A 26,925-nucleotide genomic window follows, 5' to 3' on the forward strand; every position below is an offset into this window, starting at 1 on the left:
TCACAGTTTATCTACAAGCAGTCATCTCATAAATAGATATATTCACTTATGCTGACAGTGAGGCAAGTTACAAACATTAAGGGGCCCTACTTAGCTGCTTGATCATTCTTTTTTTGAGCCAGGAAAAAGGAAACAAACAAAAAAATAAAAATCTCCTGACTCCCTGAAATGGCCAGCGATGATCTCTGGAATGAGGCTTGTTCAGCAGCCTTTAGGGAAATAAATATCTGAGCACATTCAGTGGAATGAAGCTCACTCAATAAATCAACCTGACACAATAAATACTTCTGCCACATGAGCCTCCTTCCTCCAAAACACCGCCCACCTATTCTCGCTCCTGTGAGGCCGAACCAGGGCCTCCCCAGAGACCTGTAAACAATATCAGCACACTAATACAGTCAAAGCTTACCAGCTAGGGCTTTTTGTTCTGTTTAACACGTGATTGTTGGGCAGGGCTGTTAATAAATTCACACCTGAGAGCTCAGCTACTGAAAAGCCTGTTGCTTTGTGATAGCATTTATAAATCCGGGAAAAAAAAAAAGTTGCTCAACGACCTCATTGTAAAACGTTGGCAAATCGACAGTTCAGTCTAAAAGAAACTGTGTCCAGTCCAGTTTGTGTTCCCAAGTGGAAGACTGCTTCTTTGAATATTTCTTTTTTATTTTTATTAATTAATTGAGTGATTAAAAGGACTTTGATAAGTTCTTTGATTGCGCAAAAGGCTTGTAATCGCGGTTACCAGTCAGCGTTCTAAATCATAAAACCGAATCATTCCATTCCTGTATCAAGTGTTTTCAAGGGAATAAAGCGCTCCACTCTCCCTGGCCTCTCATTGTCCAAACTAGGCCACACAACAATTGTACCATTTTAAACATGAAGTTAATTACTGTGTTTGGTACTTTGTTGTAAATTTCCATTCAACAGGAAACACTACACATTTTCCATAAACACTGAGGGGTGGTTACAAAACAGTCTAGCCTAAAAGCACCAGTGAAATTAACCATATAAGACTTCATTGAGTTGCAATAATGAATGGGGGCTGCATGTTTAAACACACTGAGTGTTCTTGACATCACATTGTCCACTGAAAAAAGGTTTATGCTTGCCTGTACACAATGTACTCATGTTTCTAAGATGAAATGCACAATGAACCACAGTTCAGTCCCTTAGAATTCGTTTCAATGACCGTATATATATATATATACACAGAACATTAAGAAATCACTTTAGCAGCATGCAATGAAATGAAAACAGTGGTAAATGAATAGTCAAACTCACTGAAAAACTATCATTGGAAACACTCTATAATGCATGGATTGCTTTTTAACCCTGGTCAATGTTTCCACCTTCCTCATTTACTGTTGGCACACAGAGTTCTTTAAATATTTCATTGCAGAAGTGTTTTTCACGATGAACTGAAATCTTAAAAATCCTCAAGATTGCCCTGGCCTTTTTATGGTCAGGGTTGTAAAATTGGCAGAATGACCTTTTAAATACAGTTTAGCAATGTTTTTCATTATGAAATTCATTTAACTCAACAGTCAACAGCTTGTAAGCAGTCATATAAACCCAAAATTTAGTTGGGAATCTTCTCACATTTGATCATTTTATTTTTATTTCATATTTTTATAGCTATGATTTGTTGATGCTTTGCAGCCACATTAATGTGTTCTAGTTTCATTGGCGTCTTCTACTAGTACAATCAGTCTAAAATCCTGCTTATCTGTATTTGTTCAGTCGAGTTTAGTGTTATGTTCTGAAAGCATTTCAGTGGTTGTTTTGCGATTAAGTCATTTGATATCCTTCAGCAGGTTCGGCCTGTCTGTTGTATGGGAGTTCATGTGTGCTGGGATCTTCCGATTGACAGATTCCTGGAGCTAATTTAGCCCCGCTCAGATCTTTTCATTACTGTCACCCAAATTGACAACGCTGGCTCTATAAGTCCTGGGGTTTTTTCAATTGGATTTGCTAGTGGTTACAATATTGTTGTACTGATAGAGTAGTCTTTCTCTCTCTCCTTTCTGTCTGGCTTTTTAGAATTATTTACATTAGTTTTGCTATATGTTCATCTACATGTAAATTGAAATTATTCTCAAATTATTTTAATGTGTCCATTGAATTTTGTTGCATGTAGGTAGCGCATGTAAATTATATAATAACTATTCTCAGCAAAAAAGCACAATGAAATTGTTTCATATCAAGACAAGTATAATAAAGTCTGGAAGGCATAGTGATGTAGTGCAAATTTGGGGTCTGTTTAAAGGAGATGCTCATGATGATTCTGTTGTATCTCAAGCCATATGTGTGTGTGTGTGTATGTGCATGTGAGTGTGTGCCTGTACTTGTATGTCCGTGCGTTCGAGCACGTGTGTTGAAGAGAACGGCAATTCCACTGTAATCCTACTGTGCTAAAGCGGGTGCCCTTTGGGAGCTCTGAGCATGTACTCCTCTGGTACTCCTCCCCTATGTCAAATAAACTAACTCACAGTATTCACTGTTGTGAGGCGTGCATTTCATACATATTCAACCTGATACGCTTTCATTTGTTCGATTTTAGCTCAGTTGTGGATTTCAGTGCATGCGTTGTTGCTTTAATTTCCCCTACTTTCACACAGCCCTCACCAGATATATTAGGATTATGTACAAGTTGTCTGTTCTCCAAGATCCCTCCTGATCCACTGTCCCAAATTCAAGTTTATTTCTGCGAATACCCACCCACTTAGTTCTCCTCTGTGCGAGAGACAAAGAGATTTTTTTTTTTAAAGCTCCTGTCTTTCAAGTGAGACCTTAAGCAATAAGACCTGGTCCCTTGCACTGTGTGTTGGAGTAAAGGTATGAAAAAGCTCTTGTGTATAGATGTTCAGCTTTGTTTTGCACTCCCGTTCCCTGGTGAGAGCCTTAATTGCATTTTTTCCCTCCCAGTAACAGGCTAAGTAATGGTTTCCCTCTCTGCCGATGCCTGGGGTTTCAAGCTCTATTACTCTGTGAAGGAGGCCATTGCTTTGCCAAGGGGAAATTTCCTCCTAAGTGTGTCTCAGCCTAGGTATTTTCAGCTAAAGGGACCCATCCAGCATCCAAGGCATTGCATAATAATGCCCTCTTTATTTTAGAGTTATATTCAAAAAATAACTACCTGCTTTAAGAGCACGATGAGACCATAAGTACTTACTGCAAAGTGCCAGCATGTATAAATAAATTAAGTTTGGGTTTTGCTTCTGTTTCCTTTAACAGCATTAGAATTTCTGTGTTGCTCAGTAAGAGTTCATTTCAAGCATATAAAATACAGTTTACGACATAACATCGTAGGTGGCTTCAGCATGCTTATGAAATTTGAATGGGAAAACAAATGTTAAGTGTGCTATGCTCCAGAAAACAGCTAATTACATTATGATGTGTGCATGCCTCTACAAAAAGCATCCGTCTTCTAGACTCATTCAAGAACACAGCACAGATTTAGTACATTTTGCATACCCTGCATGGATGTGTGCTGTGACCATCACTGGACTATACTGTCGGCTCTCTGTTTTCACATTGTACTGCACTGCATGTCAAGGGCCTGATAAAGTGCCTTTCCTGCTGCAGGATGAACGCCATTGATTCTGAGTTATTGCTTCTTTTTAATTGTTGCAAAATAGCGTGTATTTCGTAGCAAGGTCACAGCAGCTGAATTGATGGTCCTTGCTTAATCGGCTTTTTCCGCCCTTCACTTATGGATTTGGGTGAAGGTCCATTTTTTTGAAATACAAACTAACGGAAGGCTGTTTTAACAGCTGTTTGTTGGATTGAATGGTGCTTCTGAAGTATCACTCCGAGTTAGCCTTTGAACTTGGACTGGGATCCAAATTTTTTTTTTTCATGTAAAAAGAGGGATTCTGCTGCTGAAGTGTTCATAAACTGCTTCCGTCTGTTTCTAGGACAAGCCATTGTTGATTTTGAGTGGAGGCAGGACAGTAGTGGCGTTAGGTTCTCATGAACTGTGTGACCAAACAGAAAAAAGAGCTCAGAGTTTTGTTTTTGGGAAACAGCTTTACTAGTGCACCAGGCCTGTGGATAACAGTACAGTTCCTGACATATGGACAGATAATGTCTGTTGTTTGCCACATTGAAAGTAATAACTTTGAATGTAACTTTTAAAAACACTCCAGTTTGAATAATTTACATTTTTTATTGTTTTGAAACATACATTTTATGGTATCCTTACTCTACTTTAATTAGACCGCTCTTTTTTTTACTCCTAAGATTTGCAGAAAATTTTTTTGATCTTTTTGTTCTGTGATTGGATGCACATGTGAAACTTGATCACGGTATATCAAATCAAACACTTTTTTAGACTTTTCCTGTCTTTCATAGATCAAAGCTCGTCATGAATGTTCCTTCAGTAAGAACAAACCATGACAACTATATCTCATCAAGTTCTATTTCAGTTAAAATCCACATTCCATTACATATTCTTGTTTCACACATTTTACTTGATACAAAATGACCTGAGAGAAATGCTTTATGGCAATAGCCATTCAGTCAAGTATCAACTGCAGTTAAATTCTAAAAGTGGTATTCCTGAAAAAATACAGTGTAGAGAGCATATGCTTTTTTACATGACAGTACTATTTCCTGTACTATTATCTGTACTTTTGGACAATGGCTGGTAGTTTTCACAAAGCATTGGATTTTCCAGGTTTTGGGAAATTTTCTACAACTGCTCTGAGGCCCAAAGACAAAATTTAAGAACATGCCCCACATCTGTCGAAATCTTTGAGAAATTGTGCATAACCCTTGCTGTATATTCTGCTCTAGAAAAAAATGCCATCTTTTATTTTAAATTTTCATTGAATCAAGGACAAAGAAATGAATGGTCCCTGTCCAAATGACCCACTTAAAGCTACACAGGAAATAGATGATGTCTGTATATTTGTGCAGTATGATCTACTTGAAGGTGATAGGTGGAGTAGCTTTGTAATCAAATATAGCATTTTACATCTTTATCTCTGATATCGGGGCAGCATTGGCACATGTTTCAGTGAATGGCAGAAATAATACAAATAGGTATGAGGTCAATAATGGCGGTGATGATGAGAATGGTTTTTAATTAATAATATATATTTTTTTACATCTTGTCCTGGATTTTGTCTGCTAAGCAAGGGAAAAGAAGACTGTTCTTCAGTTGTCAAAAGGCAGTATGAGATGATTTAACATGGCAGTGTGAAACGCTTGGAGATTAAAGTGATGTTAATGATAAGTGAGAGGAAAAAAGAGTAAGCTATATTTTAATTCCTGGGAGAACGGTTAATGACTTATATTGGCCGAGATTAAACCAAACCTGTCTCATCAGCTCTTTCTGTTCTGTGGGGGGAAAATGCTGTCTGCACTTCCATTTAAATTTTTGTAGAAATACATTGATCTACAGAGAAAATGTGAAATCCACTGTACACTGTACTTAGAGGGCAAGGCCCTTTAGTTGCTTGGAGAAAACTGGCATGTATTGTGAAAAAACGAATGGCCCCTGGTCTATGATGTTTAATTAGAACATATCAATTCATTTAAAGGGCAATATTTATTCGTCTTTTAAGCAAGACAATATAATGACCATCAAGATAAAGATAACCAGATCAAAGACAGTTGATTGAGTCACTGTTTATAACATGTTAACTTTATAGAATGCAAACAAAAACACATTGTGAAACTGAGGCTGTGACACAGTGCGTGCAATGAAATGAATGAGTTTATTGACTCGATGTCGTAGCGTTTCAACACCGCGTACTGTATTGCTCATTGTTTGTCTTTGGCCTGTCCTTCACGAGGTGAAAGAGCAATTCCCGAAATGGTAAAGCTTAGCTCATATTTTGACGGTAATTAGCATGCATTCCAATCCCCTGAGCCTGGCAGAACAAGAGAACGCCTGCAGCCGCTATTCTTTGTCAGCATCAGGGTGATAGGAGTCATTGAACATTCTGCTGACAGTAGATTATTTCTGTTTTTATACAGATGTCAGGCTTCAGTTGACAGTGTTTCTCCCGCTCGCTGTGGCCCCCAATCTCTTATTGCATATCCATCCAGGAGGCCCTTATGGAAAAAGATCATACTGCGACATATTCAAATTAAATGTATTGTCAAGATCAAGAAGATAAATAGCAATGCTGTCAATTTATGCGGGAATATACAAATTGTTGCTTTTTTGTATTGCATATACATTTTCCATTACACACACACACACGCATGCTTCGGGTGTCTCCTAGATCCTCGCTCCTAGCTTCTTCAAGGAGCATTTAACAGGTTGGAATGGCCTTGATGATGGCGGACCTCGATCAATTTCCAGGTCAGGCAAGGACCAAGGAGACAAGGACGGATAAAATAAGTGATTGGAATGAGCTCATTATTATGTTCCCATTAGCTGTGCATGGGTTAATGTTTCCTCAGTCTAATATCTGTGCGTCGCTTGCTATACCATGGGCTAGCACAAACACTGCTATTGGTCAGCTATGGTTGGCTTGTGTTGAGCATGGCAGACATTGTCATATGAGTGTATGTCAATAAAGGCTTGTAATCAAAATAATTACAGGTATTTTCACTTTCCAAAACACTGCACATGTTTTTGTCTGGTTTGTGAATTAAAAAAAAAAAAAAAATCATTTCATTTCATTTTTTAAAAACAAATAAAAATGATTATTTATATTAGCCTTGTTGTTTTATCTATCAGTTTAATTAAACTGAAGTTTGTCCGCTAATACATTAACGTTTAATTTGATTATATTTGTCCTCGTAATTGGTCATTAAAAATCTAAACTAGAGTTCACTTAACAATGGCTTTTATTTTAAAAAAATAAATGAAAAACTTTCATGAAAAAGGGCTTTTCTAAGTCTAAGTTTGCCTCCCTATATCTGAGCTATCCCATATAGGGATATAGTATTTTTTAAATATGTATTTGAAATACATAAAAAAGAATGTATATGTATGTTGTTCATGTATTGATGTTTAAATTTGTAAGAAGTTTGTGAATGGTTTGTTTCAGCATATCTAATGCATTTAATTTTACACCAGTTTGTTCCTGCTGGTTGTTAAGAAATTGCTTCCAGATGGAGTGGCACTATGGAGCGGTCTCAAAAGCAGCTCCATAGTGCTGTAAAGTGCTGTTTGCTGTATTATATGATTGTTTGTTGTATTATATCAGCTATACATTGGCACATATATAATAGCCATATATCACTAACTACATCAGCTGATATCAACTTATCAGTCTTCCTGTTCTCCAAAATATCGAAATCAGCATCTGCCTTGAAAAATTAATTTAGGTCTAGTCCACAAGACAATTTTCCAGAATTCTGCAGGCTCTTTTAGATACTTATTAGCAAACTGGGCCATCCTGTTTTTGCAATTAACTACTGGTTTGCATCTTGCAGTGTAGCCTCTGTAGTTCAGTTCAGGAAGCTTTAATACGCCTGGGCATAGATTTCTACAACTCTCTGAAAGGAGGGATGGAACACCGTTCTTGCAAAGGATATTCCCTCATTTGGTGTTTTGATGATGCTGGTGGTGAGCTCTGTATGATTTTTTCAGTGACCCCTCGTGCTCTGTGGATGGGGGCATTGTCATCCTGGAAGAGACCACTCCCATCAGGGTAGAAATGTCATAGGACAAAGGTGATCACTCAGAATAACTTTGTACGCATTTGCTGTGCCCTTTCCCTCTAAGGGGACAAGTGGACCAAAACCATGCCAGGAAAATGCCTACCACAGCATAACAGAGCCACTGGACCCCCTCACTCTATGAGTCAAGCATTCAGGCCTGTACCATTCTCTTGGTGTATGCCACACATGCACTCATCCACTTGTTGAGAATATGGTGAAGGATGACTCTTCTGACCATATCACTTTTTTCCACGTCTTTGTAGACCAGTGCTTGTGGTTTCTGCACCAGTGAACTGTCAAATGTGCATTCGTCTTTGTTCATGCACTACTACGCCATTACAATATCCCTCTCTATGTAGTTGTCAACGGGCTGTTCTGGCTGACTCAGTCTGATCGTGTCATGCATTGACATTCTCAGTCATCCAAGGAAGAGTTGCTCTTCTGTTTTTCTTTACATATCGCACTAATGCATGAGCATTGTCGAATGTGTGCTTTCAACCAAAATCTCTGACCCTATTTACTGATGTCTTTCACATAGATATACATGCAGATGACACTTTAGTCGCTGTTCCTATTATAACACTAGCCAGTTGAGTAGTCTTTGTGACTTGAATGCTTAATTGTATCATGCAGTACACCTGTTTGGAAGCATCTGCATTCATTATGTTTCTCCTCTCATTCAAGATTTTCCTGTAATTTGTCACCAGTCTATATATATATATACACACACACACACACACTACATGACCAAAAGTATGTGGACACCTGACGTCCAACATCTCATCCAAATTTATGAGCATTAATATGGAGTTGGTCCACCCTTTGCTGCTATAACAACCACTCTTCTGGGAAGACTTTATACTAGATGTTGGAGCATTGCTGCATGGATTTGCTTCCATTCAGCCAGAAGGGCATTAATGAGATCTGACACTGATTGGGCGATTAAACCTGGCATGCAGTTGGCTTTCCAATTCATCCCAAAGGTATTGGATGGGGTTGAGGTCAGGACTCTGTGCAGGTCAGTCAAGTTCTTCCACACTGTTTTCGACAAAACCATTTTTATATGGACCTCGCTATATGCCCAGGGGCATTTCATATTGAAACAGCAAAATGCTTTCTGAAAACTGTTGGGGAAGCACAGAATCATCTATAATGTGGTTGTTTGCTGTAGCTTAAGCTTTGGGGCCTAGCCCAAGCCATTAAAAACAGCCCCACTCCAAGGGGTGTCCAGATACTTTTGGTCATATAGTGTCTATGGGTTGGTATCTGGCCTCAGCCCAGGCCAGCTTTAAAAACAAGCCATGCTGAGTGTTTGGAGCTACTTTTATATCGGATCACATCATTGTCTGGTCGAAATTTTCAAGGTGATGTCAAAGTCTCTTGAAATTTAAAAAGGAGACACACTCATGAGACAGAAAGACTCCCTTCCAAATATAGAAGTAGCAGGCATTTCATATAGGCATAGTAATAGCTATATCTGTTGCTTCCTAGTAACTGATCTATGGTGCCTGCCAACTGTCAGAGCTCTATGTGAGCCAGGTCATTACATCCACTACACTCCTTACAAATCCAGGCAGAGGCCAAATAATTTATTTTCGATTTTCATTATTACTGTATCTGTGGATATATTTTATTTTATCTTATGAGGGATTCATTAACAAAAATAACTTTATGATGCTCATATTTTGTGTCGTATTTATAACCTTCCTCTAGATATCAGCATGTCACAGTTCTTAGATCCCCACTGGTTTCAATTAAAATCTCTCAGAGTCAATAAAAATAGGCAATTAAAACTGGAGCAAGCACTTCAAAGGTGTGCAAGGTCTGATTTAAAGAAATCTTGAACGTTAACGAGTGAAAGCTATAGCATGTGCTCATAACTGCAGGCTAAATCTGGTGGTGAATTGTGCTAAATGCACAGTGTGTGTATGTATATATAAGATAGCATGTGGCGCACGGCTTGCTACTGGTGGAGTGTGGGGTAAACACTGTATGATTAGCGTGGTCGATTCTACCGCATTCCAGGCTCATCCTTCCCAAGTGGCTCATTTCCTGGTGGTGTTTTATACATTAACATCTGTCTGCCTTGTTGCTCTGAATTTTAAGAGATGATCCCCCCCCTTCTGTCTTCTGCCCCTGAACATTTTCCCCACAGCTTCCATTCTGGCTCTTTCCACTGCAGTTTTTTTTTTTTTTTTTTTTAACTGTCGATGTCTATAGCTGTCTCCAGCCTTTCTTCTGCCCACCTAGTCTGTCTCGCTAGTCCGTGTTTGTGGTTCAAACAATGCGTCTACATCTTTTCACGCTGTAATTACTTTGATAATGGCTCTGAATAGACGAGGGGCCCATCAGTCTATATCAAGACTTTTGAGGCTGTTGGTACCACCTAGGGGCTGGGAAACGCCCAAATCTTCTAATGCCCAATGCAGCTCATTAATTCAGCTCCTCATTAAGAATGTGTCGTGGCATCTTCTGGACTTCACACGTCTGTGGTCTCTCTCTTCCTTTCTCTCTCGCTCTCTCTCTCTGTCTCATCTCTTTTTCTTTCTTTCCTGCCTGGACACCCTGTTCCTTGCTTTCTGCCCTTGGCGAATGAAAGGTCAAAGACGCTTCGGTGATTAATGAGCATGCAGCTCTGGGATCTTTCTGTCATTTCCCTCCTCGTGTTTTCATTTTATCTGCTAATTCTTCTAAGACTACCCGGATTTTATTGTTGGATGGAAATGACATGCCGTTTGCAGGGCTGGTTTCTGTTAATATGCCCTTAAAAAAAGAAAAAGTAAACATACAAGGCACGTTTCCACTGAAATGTTTAGAGGAAGAAGGTATTTGCGTACATTTCAACTTAAATACAGCATATTTTAAGTGTGTTTTCAGCGTATTTTCAACACCGTCACATGCACTTTGTGAGAAGATTTTTTTTTTTTTGGTCTTAAGCTTGAAGAGTGGTTAAAATGTTTCCCCCCTTTTAAACAGTGAGGAAAGAACTGCTCCATTCAAACAGTTGTGTGCCTTCAAGGAATCCTTGAGTGGTAAATGCTGTCACAGCAAAGAGGGCTCTCCATCAGTCCAGACCAACTGTTTATTTGAAAGTGTAATGAAATATTTACTTTCTATTGCAATGGCGGATTAGCGGCGGTAATTGACTGTGGCAGAGCCGAATGTTTCTGTGTGTGTGTCTGAGAGAGAGGCCCCCTCTGCTTTGAATGGGGATCCTCGGGGCACAATAGACCCGTTAGGGAGAGTGTATTCCCGCCTGTCACTTTCTCTCCACATGTTGCTTTTTTTTTCTTCGGGAGATAAGTGCAGCCTAATGCCGAACAAATAGTGGAAATAAGAGGCCACTGAGAATCATTTGCTTCTCATTTTCCCATGGTGCGCAATGAAAGAGAGAGAGAGAGAGAGAGAGAGAGGGCTGAGGATGGAAGAAGAGATAGAAGGACAGAGGGAAATGGAGAGGGAGAGTATCTGTGTGTGCACGAGAGAGAGAGTGAGACTAGCAGTGCAACAATTCTTTTTTTACAACTAGCAAATCCAATTGAAAAGTCCCCGGGACTTTGGAGAGCCGGGGTTGTCACTTTGGGCAGCGGTAATGAAAAGATCTGAGCGGGGCTAAATTGGCATCAGGTGTGGGCCCCGCTCTGCCGTGATAGGCCAACACATTGTGCTGCCCAAACGCTCGGTCATCTCCAGATATAATGGGAGAAATTAATGCAAATGAGTGGACAGAATGTATTTAAATGCAGATTGAAAGGAGCTCTGCGCTCTGCCTGATAACAAGTGGCTGTAGGAGAAGGGACACATTGTACTGGCTCATCCAACCCCCTCTGTCCCCACATGGAGAGTTTTTTTTTTTTTTTTTTTAATTCTCACTAGTGTCTCATAAGGGGCTTTTGTTCACAGAGAAATCTCTCTCTCTCTCTCTTTCTCTCTCCATCTCTCTCTCTCTCTCTCTCTCACTCTCTTTCTCTAACTATTTACATTGCTCATTTATTTGGAGTGCAGATGCCTCTCAACTCTGATTGCAGCCTTTGAATGCCTGCTAAAACGTCAGCTCCACGTAGGCAGGGGACCATAGAGAAACATGAAATGCAGTCATTAATGATTGGGGTTGCCAAAGTCCTTTACCTCATTAGAATTAGCAGAGCAGGCACTAACATGCATGGGTATCACAAACAAGCTCCTGGTCTAATGCTGTGCCTTGGGCTGGCCAAATTTTAAAACTCTCATTTTGAACAAGCTGTGCTATAGTCTGAACACATAAAATAACTTTGGCATGGGCTTGATCAACATTTGTACTTTTTCAGGACGCACATTTTTGCTATTTAATGTTTGGTCATTGATAAACTCATATATCATGGTTTTTTATTAAATAATTTCATTTTAAAAATTGATTTATTGAGTAATTAATGTTTTGACACTTATTCCAATATACTAAATGTAAAAAAAAATGTATGTCTCACTTCATAATTCAAGAAAAGCGCAACATTCATCTGTTTCTAGCAAGCTGTTTATGAAGAATAATACCTGATGATTTGAATGCAATACGTTTCAGTCAGGCGTCTTCCAGGGCATTTACGATCTGTCAGTATTTTCTTCTTTTGGGCTGCCTGCTGAACATGTAGGCAGTACAATGGACACCCCTCTGTGGTCTTTATTAAGCTTCTCAGTCAAAGAGAATAGAATGACAAGAGTTTCAATTCCCTTAGAATGGAAGTCATGCTGCAAGTCTCCATCTGCTGTGCTTTTTTCATGCAGGTTGTATTAATTCTCAGGCTCTGCTACCAGGTGACAAATATTTGAAAAGCATTTTTAACATTATGTAATTATAATAAACTGAGCATTAGGCAGACTGCTCAACATTAACAAATCACACCTCAGTTTCTTAGTAACAATTTTCCACTTTCATGGTGCCTTGTGTGTCGGCTCCTGCTAGTTTAAAGACTGGCATTTTATTCATAATTTTACAAGGTCTCTCTTCCCCCAATTTTTCTTTTTAAAAAATAAATCTTAGCACAAATGTCAAATATTCAGTTTGCATCAGCCAGAGAGGTTATATTTCTTTTAATTCCCGCAGCACATTGTTTGGCTGCTGCTGCAAAACTGAAATTTATTATAACACATCGGCTTGTAGCACATGGACTGTATAGAATTTTTGCAGGAAAAAAAGAAAGGATATTATAGACTGGAGGACTGAGAGGGAAGTGTATGTTAAAGTGAATAGGGCTTCCCAATTGGCTGAGGTCTTGTTCAATCTATTCCTTTGACTCAGTGCTACTTGCAGAATCAACCCTCAGGTTGTGATCATGCCATGTTTCTATTGTTTGTTTTCTCGTCCTAAATCCAATTGTCCGTTTTATCTGTGTATAAAGTAATCATAAAGATTTATCACCTAATTTTGTATTATACCTTTTAATCAACTTCATTACAAATTTCTACGCTTGTTTTTTTTTGGAATTTTTGGTGCATAGTCCTCATTTGCCTAAACTTATACCACTCTAATGAGTGAAATACGCATCATTTATGTATTATTTTGTTAGTAAAGACCAGTGGAAAACATGGTGAATGATTACCACGGATATCGCAGATTTCACAGATGTGTAAAAGTTTAGCCAGGCTACATGTTTTGAAACCTTTTCAGATTTTGTAATTGTGCCACATAAATGACATCTGGTGTGTTTCTGGTCCAAACTGCCCAATTGTATTGAGAGAAAACACGCACACTCGCACAGCATCAAAACTTATGTCCAAATGAATTGTGACCCAATGTGTACTTGACATACTCACACTCGGCTATTTCACAGGAGAGTTGAGAAACATTGGAAAACCACTATCCGGACAACGAAAGAGTTTATGCTGGAATTGCATTGCTGAAGATCAAATCTACCATTCACCTATTTCTAAGTTGAAATAATTGTGTAAATATGAGAAATATGAGAATTCAGACTATTTGGTCCTTCAGTGTCCGACATGTGTGTTCTTGGTGCACACTACAGGATTTTAAAAATCCTAAACGATATTGAAGATGTGGGACACCTCACACAGATTTTTTTTGTGGGTTCTTTTTCCTTAGAATGCACACTAGGCAATTTGAATAAAACCCCTAAAATAAATAAAAAAATGGTTATCATTCCTGCAATATGTTAGGATGCCTAGTATGGAAAAATTCATATATGAAAGAAAATCATAGGAATAAACGTGCTCACTCAAGCGTATTAACCGATAATTGGGTGCTGAATCCCACAAACTATAAATGAAAGAGAAAAACTGACAGCACTCTCTAGAATGTTAGAATAGAATATTCTTTTGTTTTATTGCATCCATTTATGAAGGTATGACATGCACAAACATTTTGGCCTCAGCCTTCCTCATTGTGCGAAATGTGCCATTTTAATTCGATGGAAGAAACTACATTTCTAACACAGAAAAGTTGCAAATAGTTCAAATTTTCACCGGAACAAAACCATAGGGTTTAAGTGAAGCCCATAAAAGTGAGGTACAGCTAACTGTTTTGTGTGGATATACTATGTGTGTTGCATTTAGTGGCAATTTTGCTTTGTTTTTTAGCTTAAAAATACAAGTACCAGTTAGATTGTTTCATGCATATTGACTGTATATTTTGTATTGGTATTTTCTCTACTTAGTAAGTCAGCCTGGAAAAGAGCTTCTGACAGAAATAAATTCTTATAGATTCCAGTATTTTTCTATGGTAAATGTACTGTACTGCTCCTGTACTACAAAATAGCTTGGTGTTTTTGTGGTATTGATTGCTAACTGTGGCAGTGCCAGCCACGTCTGACTGCCCTGCTGGATGGCACATACTTTTCTGTAGCGTAGGGGAGTGAAGGATCTCAGCTGGTGGGATGTCCATGTGTCGCTCAGCACTAGTGACCTCCCTCCAGTCACCCACTGTTGGATGCCCACAGCCTGCCTGCACACACAGCTTAAGGTGCGTTCTCCTTAAAACCAATGTCTGTCTGAACTCGACTGGTAGACAAGGGAGTAAAAGGGACCAGCAGCTTGATTGTGCAAATCGGAAAGAAATAGGTATAATGAAAAAAACATTAGACTTTTTTCTGTCTCTAAGCAAGCATGAAAATGTACCATTCTCATTCTAGGTTATTTTTGGTATTTCAGATGCTGCATATGATACACACACACACACACACACACATATGTATATATATATATATATATATATATATATGTATATCCATATGTGTGTGTTTATGTGCATGCCCACTAACCCAAATTAATCATCTTTGGCTATTTACTGCCAGGTATTGGCTCCATAGCCCCAGTGTGTCTCTTAGACTAAACCAAAATGGCCATTTTAAAATCTAATCAGACTTCAGATGCAGGGCACTGAAGGCAACATAACAGATTCTGGCTTGTCCAGAAGTTCCAGTCTGGTGATTAATGAGTGAAATAATGTACTTGGGAAATGAGCAAACACTCCCTAGCTCCTCACTTAGTGCTTGAGCGAGCCAGTGATGAGGGCAGACCAAGGTGAGATTCTAACAGGATTGCACCGGCATGAAGCATCGCTGAGCCGGGAGGATACTTTCCAAGTGGGAGTGAACAACTCAGCAGCGGAAAAAAGAAAAAAAAAAGCGGACAAAGTGGAACTTTTCCAGAGCGGCAATAATTAGATTCAGTTGAGGAACCGCAATTTTAATTTTGGTTTTATGTGAGGGGTGAAAAGATTTCATTTAAAGAGGCAGCAAGTGGGGTGGGTTTTAATAAGATGAACAAAGCGTGGAATGTGGGACCATGCGTCGGAAGGAAGGTGGTTGGACTTTCACCTGAGACGTTATTAATTATCTAACTCCAGACATTTCTCGTAAGGAGACTGAAAACAGATCATCTGACTAACAGTCTCAGTAACTAATTACTTACATGTGGTAAATATTCTTGAACAGGTTGTAAAAGACGATGCAGACTTGCTCTGCATTAAAAGTGTTTCAGTGTGTGGTATTTCTTGTCTACATTGCGATCGAGTTCACATGAAATTGTATTAGTCAGTTGATTGTACCCAGGTCAGTATTTTGCAGTTACATTTGCAAGATGAGTAACTGACTTCAAAGGACACGTCAAACACTTGTGCATACAAACACAGGTACACATGCACGCACACACACTACCACCACCACCATCGCTACCCCACAGAAGGCAGCAATAGACACTAAAGTAAAAAAGCAACAAAAAAAAAAAAAATGCATTATACTGTTGTTCAATATTGTTTAAGCATTCATGTATAATTTGAGAGCATTTGGCAATCATAATTGTCCATGGGAATGAAGAGGTATTTTACTTATTCTGTAACTGTGTGGAAGGCATATGAATTTGAAAATGTGCACTTACCATGTTGTGACAATAACTTATGTAAGAAAGGATAGCCTACATGAAATATATTTTTGCCCTTAACTTTGATTTCCATATACCTGTGTCTTTTTTCCTCATAAACACAGTTTGGCAAGTTAATTTATTTGATTTTCTTTTTCTCACAGAATTAGCAAAATGGTATTTGCAAAGAATAGAATTATGACTTGAATTGAAATATTAACCAGATAGAGTGCATGCAATAGTTTCCTCTTTTCTTGTGAATCAAAATGCATCTCTAATGGTTGATATTTAATGCTACAAACATTTAAACTTGTAAATTAATCTCTGTTGTACTACACTGAGTGAGTTCAAGCAAGTGTTATTAAAAATTGAAACTAAACACTCTGTCTGCTGACATTCCTGTAGGTGTTCCGCCTGGTGTTTAAAGTAGATTAAGTTGTTGAAAATCATGTCCTTTGTGTATACACTTTAGTAAGCAGCTCCAGATAAGAGTGTCTGCTAAATGTAACGTGTGATGTTGTCAGATCAATTGATCAGAATACCATTCATACTGTGGTCATTTGCGGCTGATTTTCAAGTTTCCAATCATGTCGTACAAGTAGTTTTAGGCTCAGTGTGCCATGGTCATTTGAAACAGATGCTTCCACTGTGATTAGTTTTCTGGGCATGTAAGAGAGGTATAATCCATTTCAGACATCTATGAAACATTGCCCGGGTTCAGCGCAAGAGCAGAAAGACGAAAGGCACTTCATCTGTAATACACCGTGTAGACTAATATCAGCTCCTCTTTCCCCCCGCATATTGCAGTGAGATATTGATCTGGCAAAATTGTGTCATATTGAAGCTGTCTGTTGTGATATTCATCATACTGTCAGTTCTCCTTTTGCCTACGAGTTATTAGAAGATAGAGTTGAAGGATTTAGCCCGAGGGATGTTGCAAACAATTTATCAAAATGTGAATATGTAATGTATTGTTATATAATGTAATATGGACATGGATCTTGTTAAAGCTGTATATAAAGAGTGCAATCACTAGGACCCAGCCAGTTTGGCTTTGTTATACCTAGATGAACAGTAACCTTCCATGACAGTTTTAAAGGGACTACTGTGGTCTTTTAAGCACATAAAATGAAACCCTCTGCAACTCTGTATTATGAAGTAATTTGCTTGATTCAGGGCAAACATCCTAACTGGCCAGACCAGGTTTGTCTTAACGAATAACCTTTCGCTAAGTTTAAATGCGGCAAGTCCCATTCGGATTCTCTACTGACCACAGTGAAGGCCATACCAGTCGCGAGGGAACGTGTACATTCGCATTCGTACATTCCCCAGAGCGCTGTGCTTATTGTGGTCTTGTTTATGTGGCCCCTGTGCACGTAGTCAAGATATCGCTCCGGAAGAACCACAGAGATAAACGAGGAGAGATTCTGCTGAGAAATCGGTCTCTGACTCTCCCCCTCTTATAGCGTACAACGTATTGTCTGCAGGAGTGCTCTGGCTGTCACGCTTACGGCACAGTTGTTTTGGAATAAAACTATGGCGGCGACGGTGTTATTTTAAGCAGTATTTAAAGCGCAGCTGGCGAAATTTATCAGAGCCGCACTAAAGTGATCTAGAGCAGATGAGTCGAGCTGCGTAAACAATATCTAAATATGCAAACAGTTCTCTCAGCAAAGGAACTCAGGGGAATAGGCTGGATTATTTCTGACTTTGAACATGGGAAGAAAAAAAAACGGGGCATTGGCGGAACCTCTTTCCATACAGAGATCTCTGTCATATTATGTAAACATCCCTCTTCCTTTCCCACTACGAATCCCTGTGCATCTCCTTGGATTATTAACATTTCATTAATTATTAATGGTGATAAAGAAGAGCATAAAGAGGAGATAATTTTTGTTTAATGTTTTACACAGGATTCTGATTCATGGTCCAATTAATGTTAATCATTACGGATTTCCTGTTTAGCTTGTACTTAAATTGTGTTTATCTCAGAGAGGAATATATTTCCTCAGTTTTCTCCATCAGTCTTGCACCACGAGATCACAGTGATTGCATCAGTGATTGCCCTATTTAATTGGACATTAAAGGCAATCCAGTCTTCTTGATTTATTTTCTGAATTTCCCATGGTATCCCAAGTCACCAATTTGTATGAAAGGGTAATAACAAACATGTGAAACTAGTATTGGCAAGTCTGTGTTGTGTAATGCTGTTGTATTAAGATGCTATTCTGGAATTAATAGTTGGCATCCTAGTATTAACAATAACTTAAAGTGTGCAATTACCACATTATATCATAGTCATTAATTAATCATTTAATATGTTAAAGGTATTGATTTTATGTAATGTTGAATTTCTTCCAGTGCACTGGTCAGTAGTCATTTGCTTATTTCTCTTCAGTTATAGCAAAAAGCGGAATCAATATCTATCTCCTCAATGATTTTCAGCAAATTGTTTTATTTCAAGGCTACATTTTATTGTGTTGTTTACAGTGTTGTCAGTGTGAAAGAGATTAAATACTATTTGGGTTGACTAATAATTGTTGAAATATGCTTGGTTCCAGGAATTAATCAATAATTAATCATTGCAGTGGACACACCTTTGTCGGATGTGTGCGTATTGAAAATTATATTGAATGCCTTTGCAGAAACCCTGGGTTTATCAGCAATCTAGTTTTGTCCCTAATTTTGAGTGTCATATTTAAATTTATATTTTTAATTTTTTTATTTTTTCACAACATCCAGTCTGTGGTGATCTGAGCAACAAAAATAAATAAATGCATACATGATATAAGTAACCAAAAAAATCAGTAACAGCCAATAACCGCAACAAAATGAACACATAATTAAGGATACAGTTAACTGCAGTTAAATTCCACAGAAGCCTGCATCTCTGCAAAATGAAAAAAAAAAAAAATGCTGACATTAAAAGACTATAATCACCAGAGATTCTAATTGTGAGGTTATTTATTGCCCATTAATAATAATGGCTCAAGCAGTCTTGCTTTACATATTCTATTAGATGCATTCAAGATTGCCATTTCAAACGCAGGCCAAGATCATATTGTGCATTGTAGCCTGTATGAGGAATCTGTCGGCTCCACTCTGTCTGAATGCCAAGCAGACATACTCATGGAGCCAGATGCAGGTTATTTTTTTTGACAAAATATGCACTGAGGATAATGTTAAGGCAGGGCTGTGGCACTGTCTCGTATTTGTTTGCAATTAAACAGTCAAGCATGTGGGCAGGATAAATAATTGAAACTGCAGATGCACTGTGTACAGTCTTGTCAGGGATGGTTAGAAACTTAGATTAATCTGGAGGAGGACATTGTGAGAAAAGTTTGTTTGAATGCCTGACAGTTGTGCACTTTCCCTCATTTCGAGTGTTGACAGGGTAGCAGACGGCTCCAAGGGAACTGTGCTCCTTTCATACTTGAGTAATTGATGAATTGTATGCAATATGCAAATAGGAATCCATAAATCTTATGAATGACAGCTTAATTTATGTGAGCCTTAATGAATGCAGGATTAGATTTTAATTAAATATCCTCAAAGGCACCCTGACTAGTAAGTTTCTAAAGCCTTGTTTTGATGACTTGTCTCCTATGCATTGCAGTTCATGAAAATGAGATCAGTCCAAGAAAATATCCAACAATTAGATAAGACCTTATTTTGTTAACCAAAGCATTGGCAATTATTACATTGTATAATGGTTTTATTTACTCAAAGAAAGTGTTGTGTGTGTGTTCATGCGTGTGCGTGTGTGTTTGCGAGTGTGTGCCTGTGTGAGTCAGAGCCAAAGGTCTCACTGTGTTTCATGTTTAAAAGGTCTTTCATGTTAACATTCTCACATTTCCAAGAAAAGTTGCTTACTTAATTCCTGGTTGTCCAGACAGCAATGTCAAAACAGTTCCATTATTACCGGAAAACAAATGTTAATGACATTTAAACCAAAGGGGTTCTTGCCAGAACTGTTTAATGAGGATCTTTTCAGAAATGTTTGTATGGATCATGTCATTAATTAACATGTGGCAGAGTACTATGACTTCACATTGTAAGCTGATAAGTGACCAGTCAGTGGTACTCCATTTGGAAACTGACACATGGATGCATTGTGTAGTGGCTAATCATAACACAACAATTCCTAATTAAGGGATAGAAAGTATATTATGAGACATAACATTTATTTTGGCAGCAATACGTTTAAGACAATAGCTTGTTCTCTCCAATTTCCTGTTGCCATGCTTCAAGCATGATTTCTGGTTATTTCAGGGAAGCGTAATCATCATTTGACACGTCCACTCAAGGCCCTAACCACCAGTGACTGAGATATTGATTACAGGAATATAAATGCCAAGCGGAGAAAAGGAATATAAAAAAAGTAAAACAACTGTTAACTCAGAAGAGGATGTATTGACTAGACAGGAACTACAGAATGTTTGGGTGCTGTTTGCCGTTGTGTCTAACTTTTTAGACTCTATTGTAGGCTCAAAAAGGAGTTTGATTGGTCGGCTGTAATTGTAAAGCTGTAAGCTTTTAATTCTAATAACAATGTTAAAATGCCTTTAAAAATGTATTTTGTACTTGAGAAGTTGTAAGCAAGCTATGTTATTAGTTGGATTTCTAGCCATGTAGCAGATCTTGCAATACACCTTGCTTCTTAACTGAAGCAAGGTGTATTGCAAGATGCTGATAGTCATCACTAATATTCACATCTTGATTGTTGAAAATATAATTTGCAAATATTTTCAATCTTTTTTTTTCTTTGCACTTGGGAGTTTTCATTATTACTTGTATATGTAAAATTGCCACTGAGCTACCTGTAGCAACCGAAACAATGGTACAATTAAAGTGCATGCACCACTCCAGTGCGCTGCCTCTGACAACAGTGAATTTTTCACACTGCTTGCCATACAGGTCAATAGAAGAGCTACCACTATCTTAAAAGAGAAGCTTATCTTGCAAATACTACAACTGTGGAATCTTGACAGGGGCTTAGAAGAGCTATCTGTAATGAAATAGTAGTACAAGGAAACATGGTCAATATAACCCAAAATACTCCTGACACAGGACAAACCCAATTATTCCCTGTTCCCATGGACTCCCACTGATTTAGACTTAAAATCCTTTTAATGTATACAAAATAAAATTAAAATAAAATTGTTGCTTGGCTACATCTTAGTGTTCAGTAAGGAGCCTGCGAGATGTCAGTAAGACCTTGTTTTGACTGCTGGTTGGCACCCCAGAAAACAAGTCAATGAGGCGTGAACAGCTATCACCATAAAATAAATGAAAAACAAACAGGAAAATCCCTCAGTGAAAATGCTATTCAGTGCAACAAAAGATAATTTATTTACTCACTGCTGGAAAGAGATAAAGAGAAGGAACAGTTTGGGAATTCTGTGTGATAAGTTTAAAAAGGGAAATGGCTGATTAATATAAAGGTCTGATAGCCTTTATTCCAAAATATAATGTGCTGTTCATTCTGAAATATTTCATTTAAGTGGACATTCTACTGGCTAGTATTGGTGTACTGTTATTTATTTATGTAGATTTTGTGATTTAATTATATTCTAAAACACTCAAAATCTAAATGCTTATGATTCAGTGGGAAATAAAAATAAAAACAAATTATTATTATTATTATTAGTATTCATAATAATAATAATAATAATAATAATAATAATAATAATAATGATAATGATAAACTGATCAACAATAATGGTTATCTATTCCAATTAAGCCACCAAAATTCACTCTTTAGCCAAATTCGCACAGGACTAGTTACGTCCTGTAATGAAATTTTTGCGTATTGTGTTGGAAATTGCAGCGGAGCATTCATCCTTATCACTGAGATGTTTCACCAAACAATCGAAGACAGCCTGTATCTCAATACCGCGAAAAGGAACCGAACACTCAAATGCATCTGAATACGAGCCACTTGTACACGACACTTCTGATTGTCCGAAGCTTCTAATTCTACCACTGACTGTCCTGGACCCAACACATTTTTTTCACCCATCTTTCATGTTTGGTATATTTGCACAGATCCTGAACACTTATGACTTGTGCGAAAGCTGGAACTCACCTGAACTGATGCTGGTCGGTGAAATCAGGGAGCGATAGTGGATTATCCTATAGATGGCAGGAATATGATTTTATTTTTTATTTCCTGTTGTCCACTGACATAGTGGAAAGAAAAATCTAATTTATTTGATATTTGCCCCTCTGGTAAAAGCCCCTTGCATTTCCAGCTACTTAAGTCCCAATTGTGACAGTGTGTTTTCAACTGCAGGAGACATTGTGAATTCTCAAAGATCCAAGCTGCTGCCTGAAAATGTTTGCATGCTGATTTTGTTGGGGGGAAAAGCTAGAAACAGAAAATCAGTTTCTAGTCATTGAAGAAATGAGGATTTTTTTATTTGTTGTAATGAGGACATTATTGTTTAGAAATGTTATTTTTATTGCTGTTTAACTTTATTTAGACATTATATCTGCTTTTCAAAATTATTTGTATTTGCACTGATCACTGTACATTTTGTTTACAAAATAAAAAAGAAATAAATGGTTAAACATAAAAACACATTTTATGACTCAGGAATAAATGAGTCTTCTGTTGTCATAATTTGTTTCCATTCAAACTTTGTTAAAAAAATATTGTGATTACATTGAAAAATGAACCCTGTATCACGTTTCGTAACTAATTGTGAGTTGAGTGTATCTTTACCTCCCTATCTGAGAGTGCGAAAGTGTGGATTGGATCATTTGACTGTAACCACTTAGCTCTCAGCTTTCATTGTATCAGATATACTGTAGGTTCCATCTTGGTCTTATGGGTCAACATGAACCAAGTAATGGAAACAAGGTTCAGGGAAAGTTAATCACTATTTTCTTTCCACCGTGTTTGCAAAGCTATAAAAGGAGGAAGTCTACATTTGTGACATTCTTTCCTAGATTAGGACCCTGGAGCGAATGTGGTCTGTTTTGTTTCCTGAATTGAAGTTGTGAATAGAGAACTCATTATTTATCTGATCTTTTTTCAGGAAAAAAAGCCCTAATTCCTCAACAGTTATGAGAAAGGAAAACACTTAATAAGCTTAATGCTTTTTTTAACAACTTATTTTATCCCCCTGTTACTTTTGCCCTAGCTTGGAATTCCATATTGTATTTATAGCCCCATCTCATTGCTGCAGAGAGTGCATTCTAGTGTGCACATCTACTCAGCTGTATGGATTAATCAATACTTATTTACATTTTAACATTAGGTGAAACTGAGTTTGTTGTATTTCCTTTTACTATTTACTTTTGCTACATGTAGTTACCTCAATAAATTTACTTTTGATTAGTCATTGTGGGTATATTACAAGCTTGATTTAAAATAAGAAAAGGCTGAGTCCTTTGTAAAATTATACATGCAAGATTGAATTAAATGTATAAAAATATAGTAAAGACACATCAATAATCACAGGCTCTGTAATGGATGTATATGTTGCTGCCTTTTTAAAATACAGAGGCAGCATAGAGTATCACCAATGGACTCAACATTCAGTCTTATGTTATATCTCTTATATCTCAATCTGTAATATCCCAGTGCCAGGCTGTTTAGAAACCCAGCATCCTTTGCTTAACAGCCAGCCAGACTGTTTGGGCGTAGTCTAGCCTGGGTTCCTCTCATGACCCACAACATTAGCCTTGTCATACTTTTCCCTTGAAAACATGTCTAAGGGAGGAGCTTCCTGTAAGGCCTTTGAAAATACCTATTGATTGACTCTATACTGTAAAAATATGTATATTGGCCATCCTGTTTTTTTTTTTTTTTTTTTTTTTTCTTCAATCCTCTTGTCTTGGCTACATGACTTAAATTCCCATATTAAATCTTGCTATTGTTATATATTCCCCAAGCATATGATATTTTTGCAATTTTTTTTTTTTTTTTTTTTTTTTCCAGTACATACAAAGCATAGCTTTTTGGTTTATATTATTTGTTAAAATAAGCCGTGTGCTATAATTATATGAAAGCAACACTGTAAATAATGTGGTAATGGTTTTTTTGTACATGTGTATTTGTATGGATTCTTTGAATTTTAGTTCATGGCTGAATTATGAATTTACACATTTTATTCACCATATTTTCTTTGTGTATTTCTGCAGTATTTTTTTCCTTGGAAATTAAGGTTATTCATCACGCTTTTCTCTCGCCTTAGCGATTGAACATATGGGTTGTCTGACTTGCAAAATAAATATGGCATTTTTTGTGCTGTACATATCATGGAATTATAGATGATTGACAAGAGATACATCTTCATGTTATTTCAAAATGGCAGGATCATTCAAACTTGTTTTCTACAACTTCGCATTGTGCTTAATTAAGATTACTTCTCAGTTGTGTCAGCAATAATGCTTCCACAAGGTGGACAACCCAAGGCTGACTGATTAATTCATAACCTTAAATAGAGATATAAAAATGGAAATGAACACATTCTGAAGACGTTTTTACATCACATTAAGTATGTACCCCTACTGGTCGTTTCATGAGAACGGCCATTAATAATGATGTAATAAAACATCCCATAAGGCATGTATCGACACTGCGGGTTTTACTTCCTCTTTCACACCGTCTCTCAGTTAACCCCAGCCTTATATCAAACAAGCCGAACATTATCCGTAGGCAGACATTGCCTTTTAATTTTCCGCAGAACTATGAGGCATCATTCATTACAAAGGGCTGAACATATCCGGCTCATAAATCAATAGTGGCCCGATTGCAATAATTATAACAAGTTAACATGCAATTTCAAACCTGAGCACCGCGTGCTGGATTGTAGCATATGTAAATGAGGTCATTCTAATAGTGCTGGGCGTTGTAGGTAACGAGGTGCTGCCTATGAATTATGCATCAAAAAGTGGTTGATCTCCAATAAAGGGAATGAATTCACCATGTAATCTAATTACTGGAAGTGGAACTCTTCCATATTGACCTGTGGAAAGCAACTACCCTTGAAAAGAGATTTGTTTTTGCGTAAATATTAGCCCTTTGCAATAGAATTGCATTCTAAAGTGGCCAGGATGTTATTTATATTCTCTTTCTTTCTCTCTTCTCTCTCTCTCTTCTATCTCTCTCTGTCTCTCTCTCTCCCTCTCTCTCTCTTTCTCACTCTCCCTCTCTCTGTTGTTTTTTTGTGTTTAATAAAGTCTCTCCTCCCTCTTTCGTGCAGCTCCAGACCTGGGAGACCTCCAAAGAGAACACAGGGCGTCACTTCTCCAGAGAACCCCCACATGATGCCACACACTGTACCCAGCCTTATGTCATCAGGAATCATCCCTCCCACAGGTACATTTGGGGTCCTTCTCTTCTCCGCTCACTTTCAAAAGTAGAGTTCTATATGACAGAAACAGCTCTGTTGAGCTCCCAAGAAGCCTGTTGTTTCCCACCCTGCAAAGTCATAAGTAAAGCCTTTTTTGGAATAGCTTGTGTGAAAAAAAAGTATTTAAGTTGTTTGACATAATGCAAGTGTATTTATTTATTTATTTTTCATTTTTATTTAATGTCCCTTATAGTGTACGTTTTATTATGGTGAAATATATGGTTCTTGTGATTAAGAACAAAGACTCATGTCCCCTACAGGAACAAAAAAATAATAATTTCTGGGTTTCATCAGGATAATTGACACCTCTAATAGGCGCTGTTAATATAATAGTTTTATTATTTTAAAAATGTACAGTTACAGGTAAATATAACTCACAACCACACAACAAAACTTTATTCTCAGTTGATGTTTAGTTCATACGCGTACTGTATTTACTGTCTGTCTGGGTTCGTTAGGCCTCTCAAGTTACCTCCAGTCACAACAGCCAGCTTCCTGGGCGACAGTGTGGCATCTGGTTAGGACTGGGCTTCTGGCTTAATGGTGGTGGGTTAGATTCCCAGCTGGAACACTGCCGTTGTACTTCTGAGCAGAGTACTTAACCTCAACTGATTCCAGCAGTATACATGAAATGCCTAAATGTGTGGAAATATGACCTCAAGAAACCATGTGCGGTGAGTTTAAGTGTAATAAACTGCTTCAATGAAACAAATAAGTGCTAAATGAACTGCAAGTCCTGTGGCTCAGAGTAAAAATGAACTCAGTTTGGCCACTTGTCCTCTCTATTAGGGGTAAAGGGTAAAAGAGTTGATTTTCCACTGAACAATTTGATGAATAACAAACACTATCAAAGCCAGTTAGAATATCTTACATTCAACACCTAGTAAAATCTATAAAAAGCTTGAGATTTCCATTCAGGTTTGGAATGTGGTTTCCATTGTGTGTAAAAATGATAGTATGACTGGAATGATTTTTTTTTTTAAATCTCAATAATTGCCCAGAAAATAATAATAATAATAATAAAATACATTTTTTTTTTAAATAAAAGGAGAATGGATCAGAGTGAAACGGTTACCCAGCAGTTTATATCACTGTATGTTGCATTAGGCCTGGAGTCAATTTTAATTATCCCGATTAGGCCATAGTGATGTAGGCCATTAGCGCAGAAAGTACCAGCAGCAACCATTTGTGCTGTAATTTAGCCTGAAGCATGTCGTATTCCAGCTAATGCGTTTGCTCTCTAGCTGTAGCAGGTTACACAGTCACGGCTTTAAGTCTATACTGGGAAATGGCCTGGTCATTGTATTAGCTTTCAGTTGCATCTTAATAATGTGCTGTAGCAGATATTGCATCAACTTACATTAACTGTTATTTTAACAATTAGTTTGAATGTTTGAATCCTTTTCCACAAGGCTGATTATACCGTTTAATTGGGTATTTGTAATATCGCTGCCTTCAAATGTTTTTGACCAATTTGCACATTTCGCAGCATGTCGAGTGGAAATCGAGTATCGCCGTGCCGAAATACACTTTTCGCTAAACTGATTTGGTGTTCAGGAACACAAGTTCACTTCTCGTTATCATGGGGTTC

The 26,925-nt window shown here is 37.7% G+C and overlaps 1 protein-coding gene across 1 annotated transcript in view; it reads left to right on the plus strand.

Annotated features, from left to right (window-relative positions):
* Positions 1-26,925, plus strand: part of LOC135250526 (dachshund homolog 1-like) — a 102,557-nt gene that overhangs the window by 28,563 nt on the left and 47,069 nt on the right. Inside the window, exon 2 of the mRNA XM_064326882.1 lies at positions 25,185-25,300. Within this exon, the coding sequence (XP_064182952.1) occupies positions 25,185-25,300 (116 nt within the window). The remainder of the gene's footprint in view (positions 1-25,184; positions 25,301-26,925) is intronic.

The sequence above is a fragment of the Anguilla rostrata genome, chromosome 3, assembly GCF_018555375.3.
Source record: "Anguilla rostrata isolate EN2019 chromosome 3, ASM1855537v3, whole genome shotgun sequence".
In the NCBI taxonomy this organism is placed as follows: Eukaryota; Metazoa; Chordata; class Actinopteri; order Anguilliformes; family Anguillidae; genus Anguilla; species Anguilla rostrata.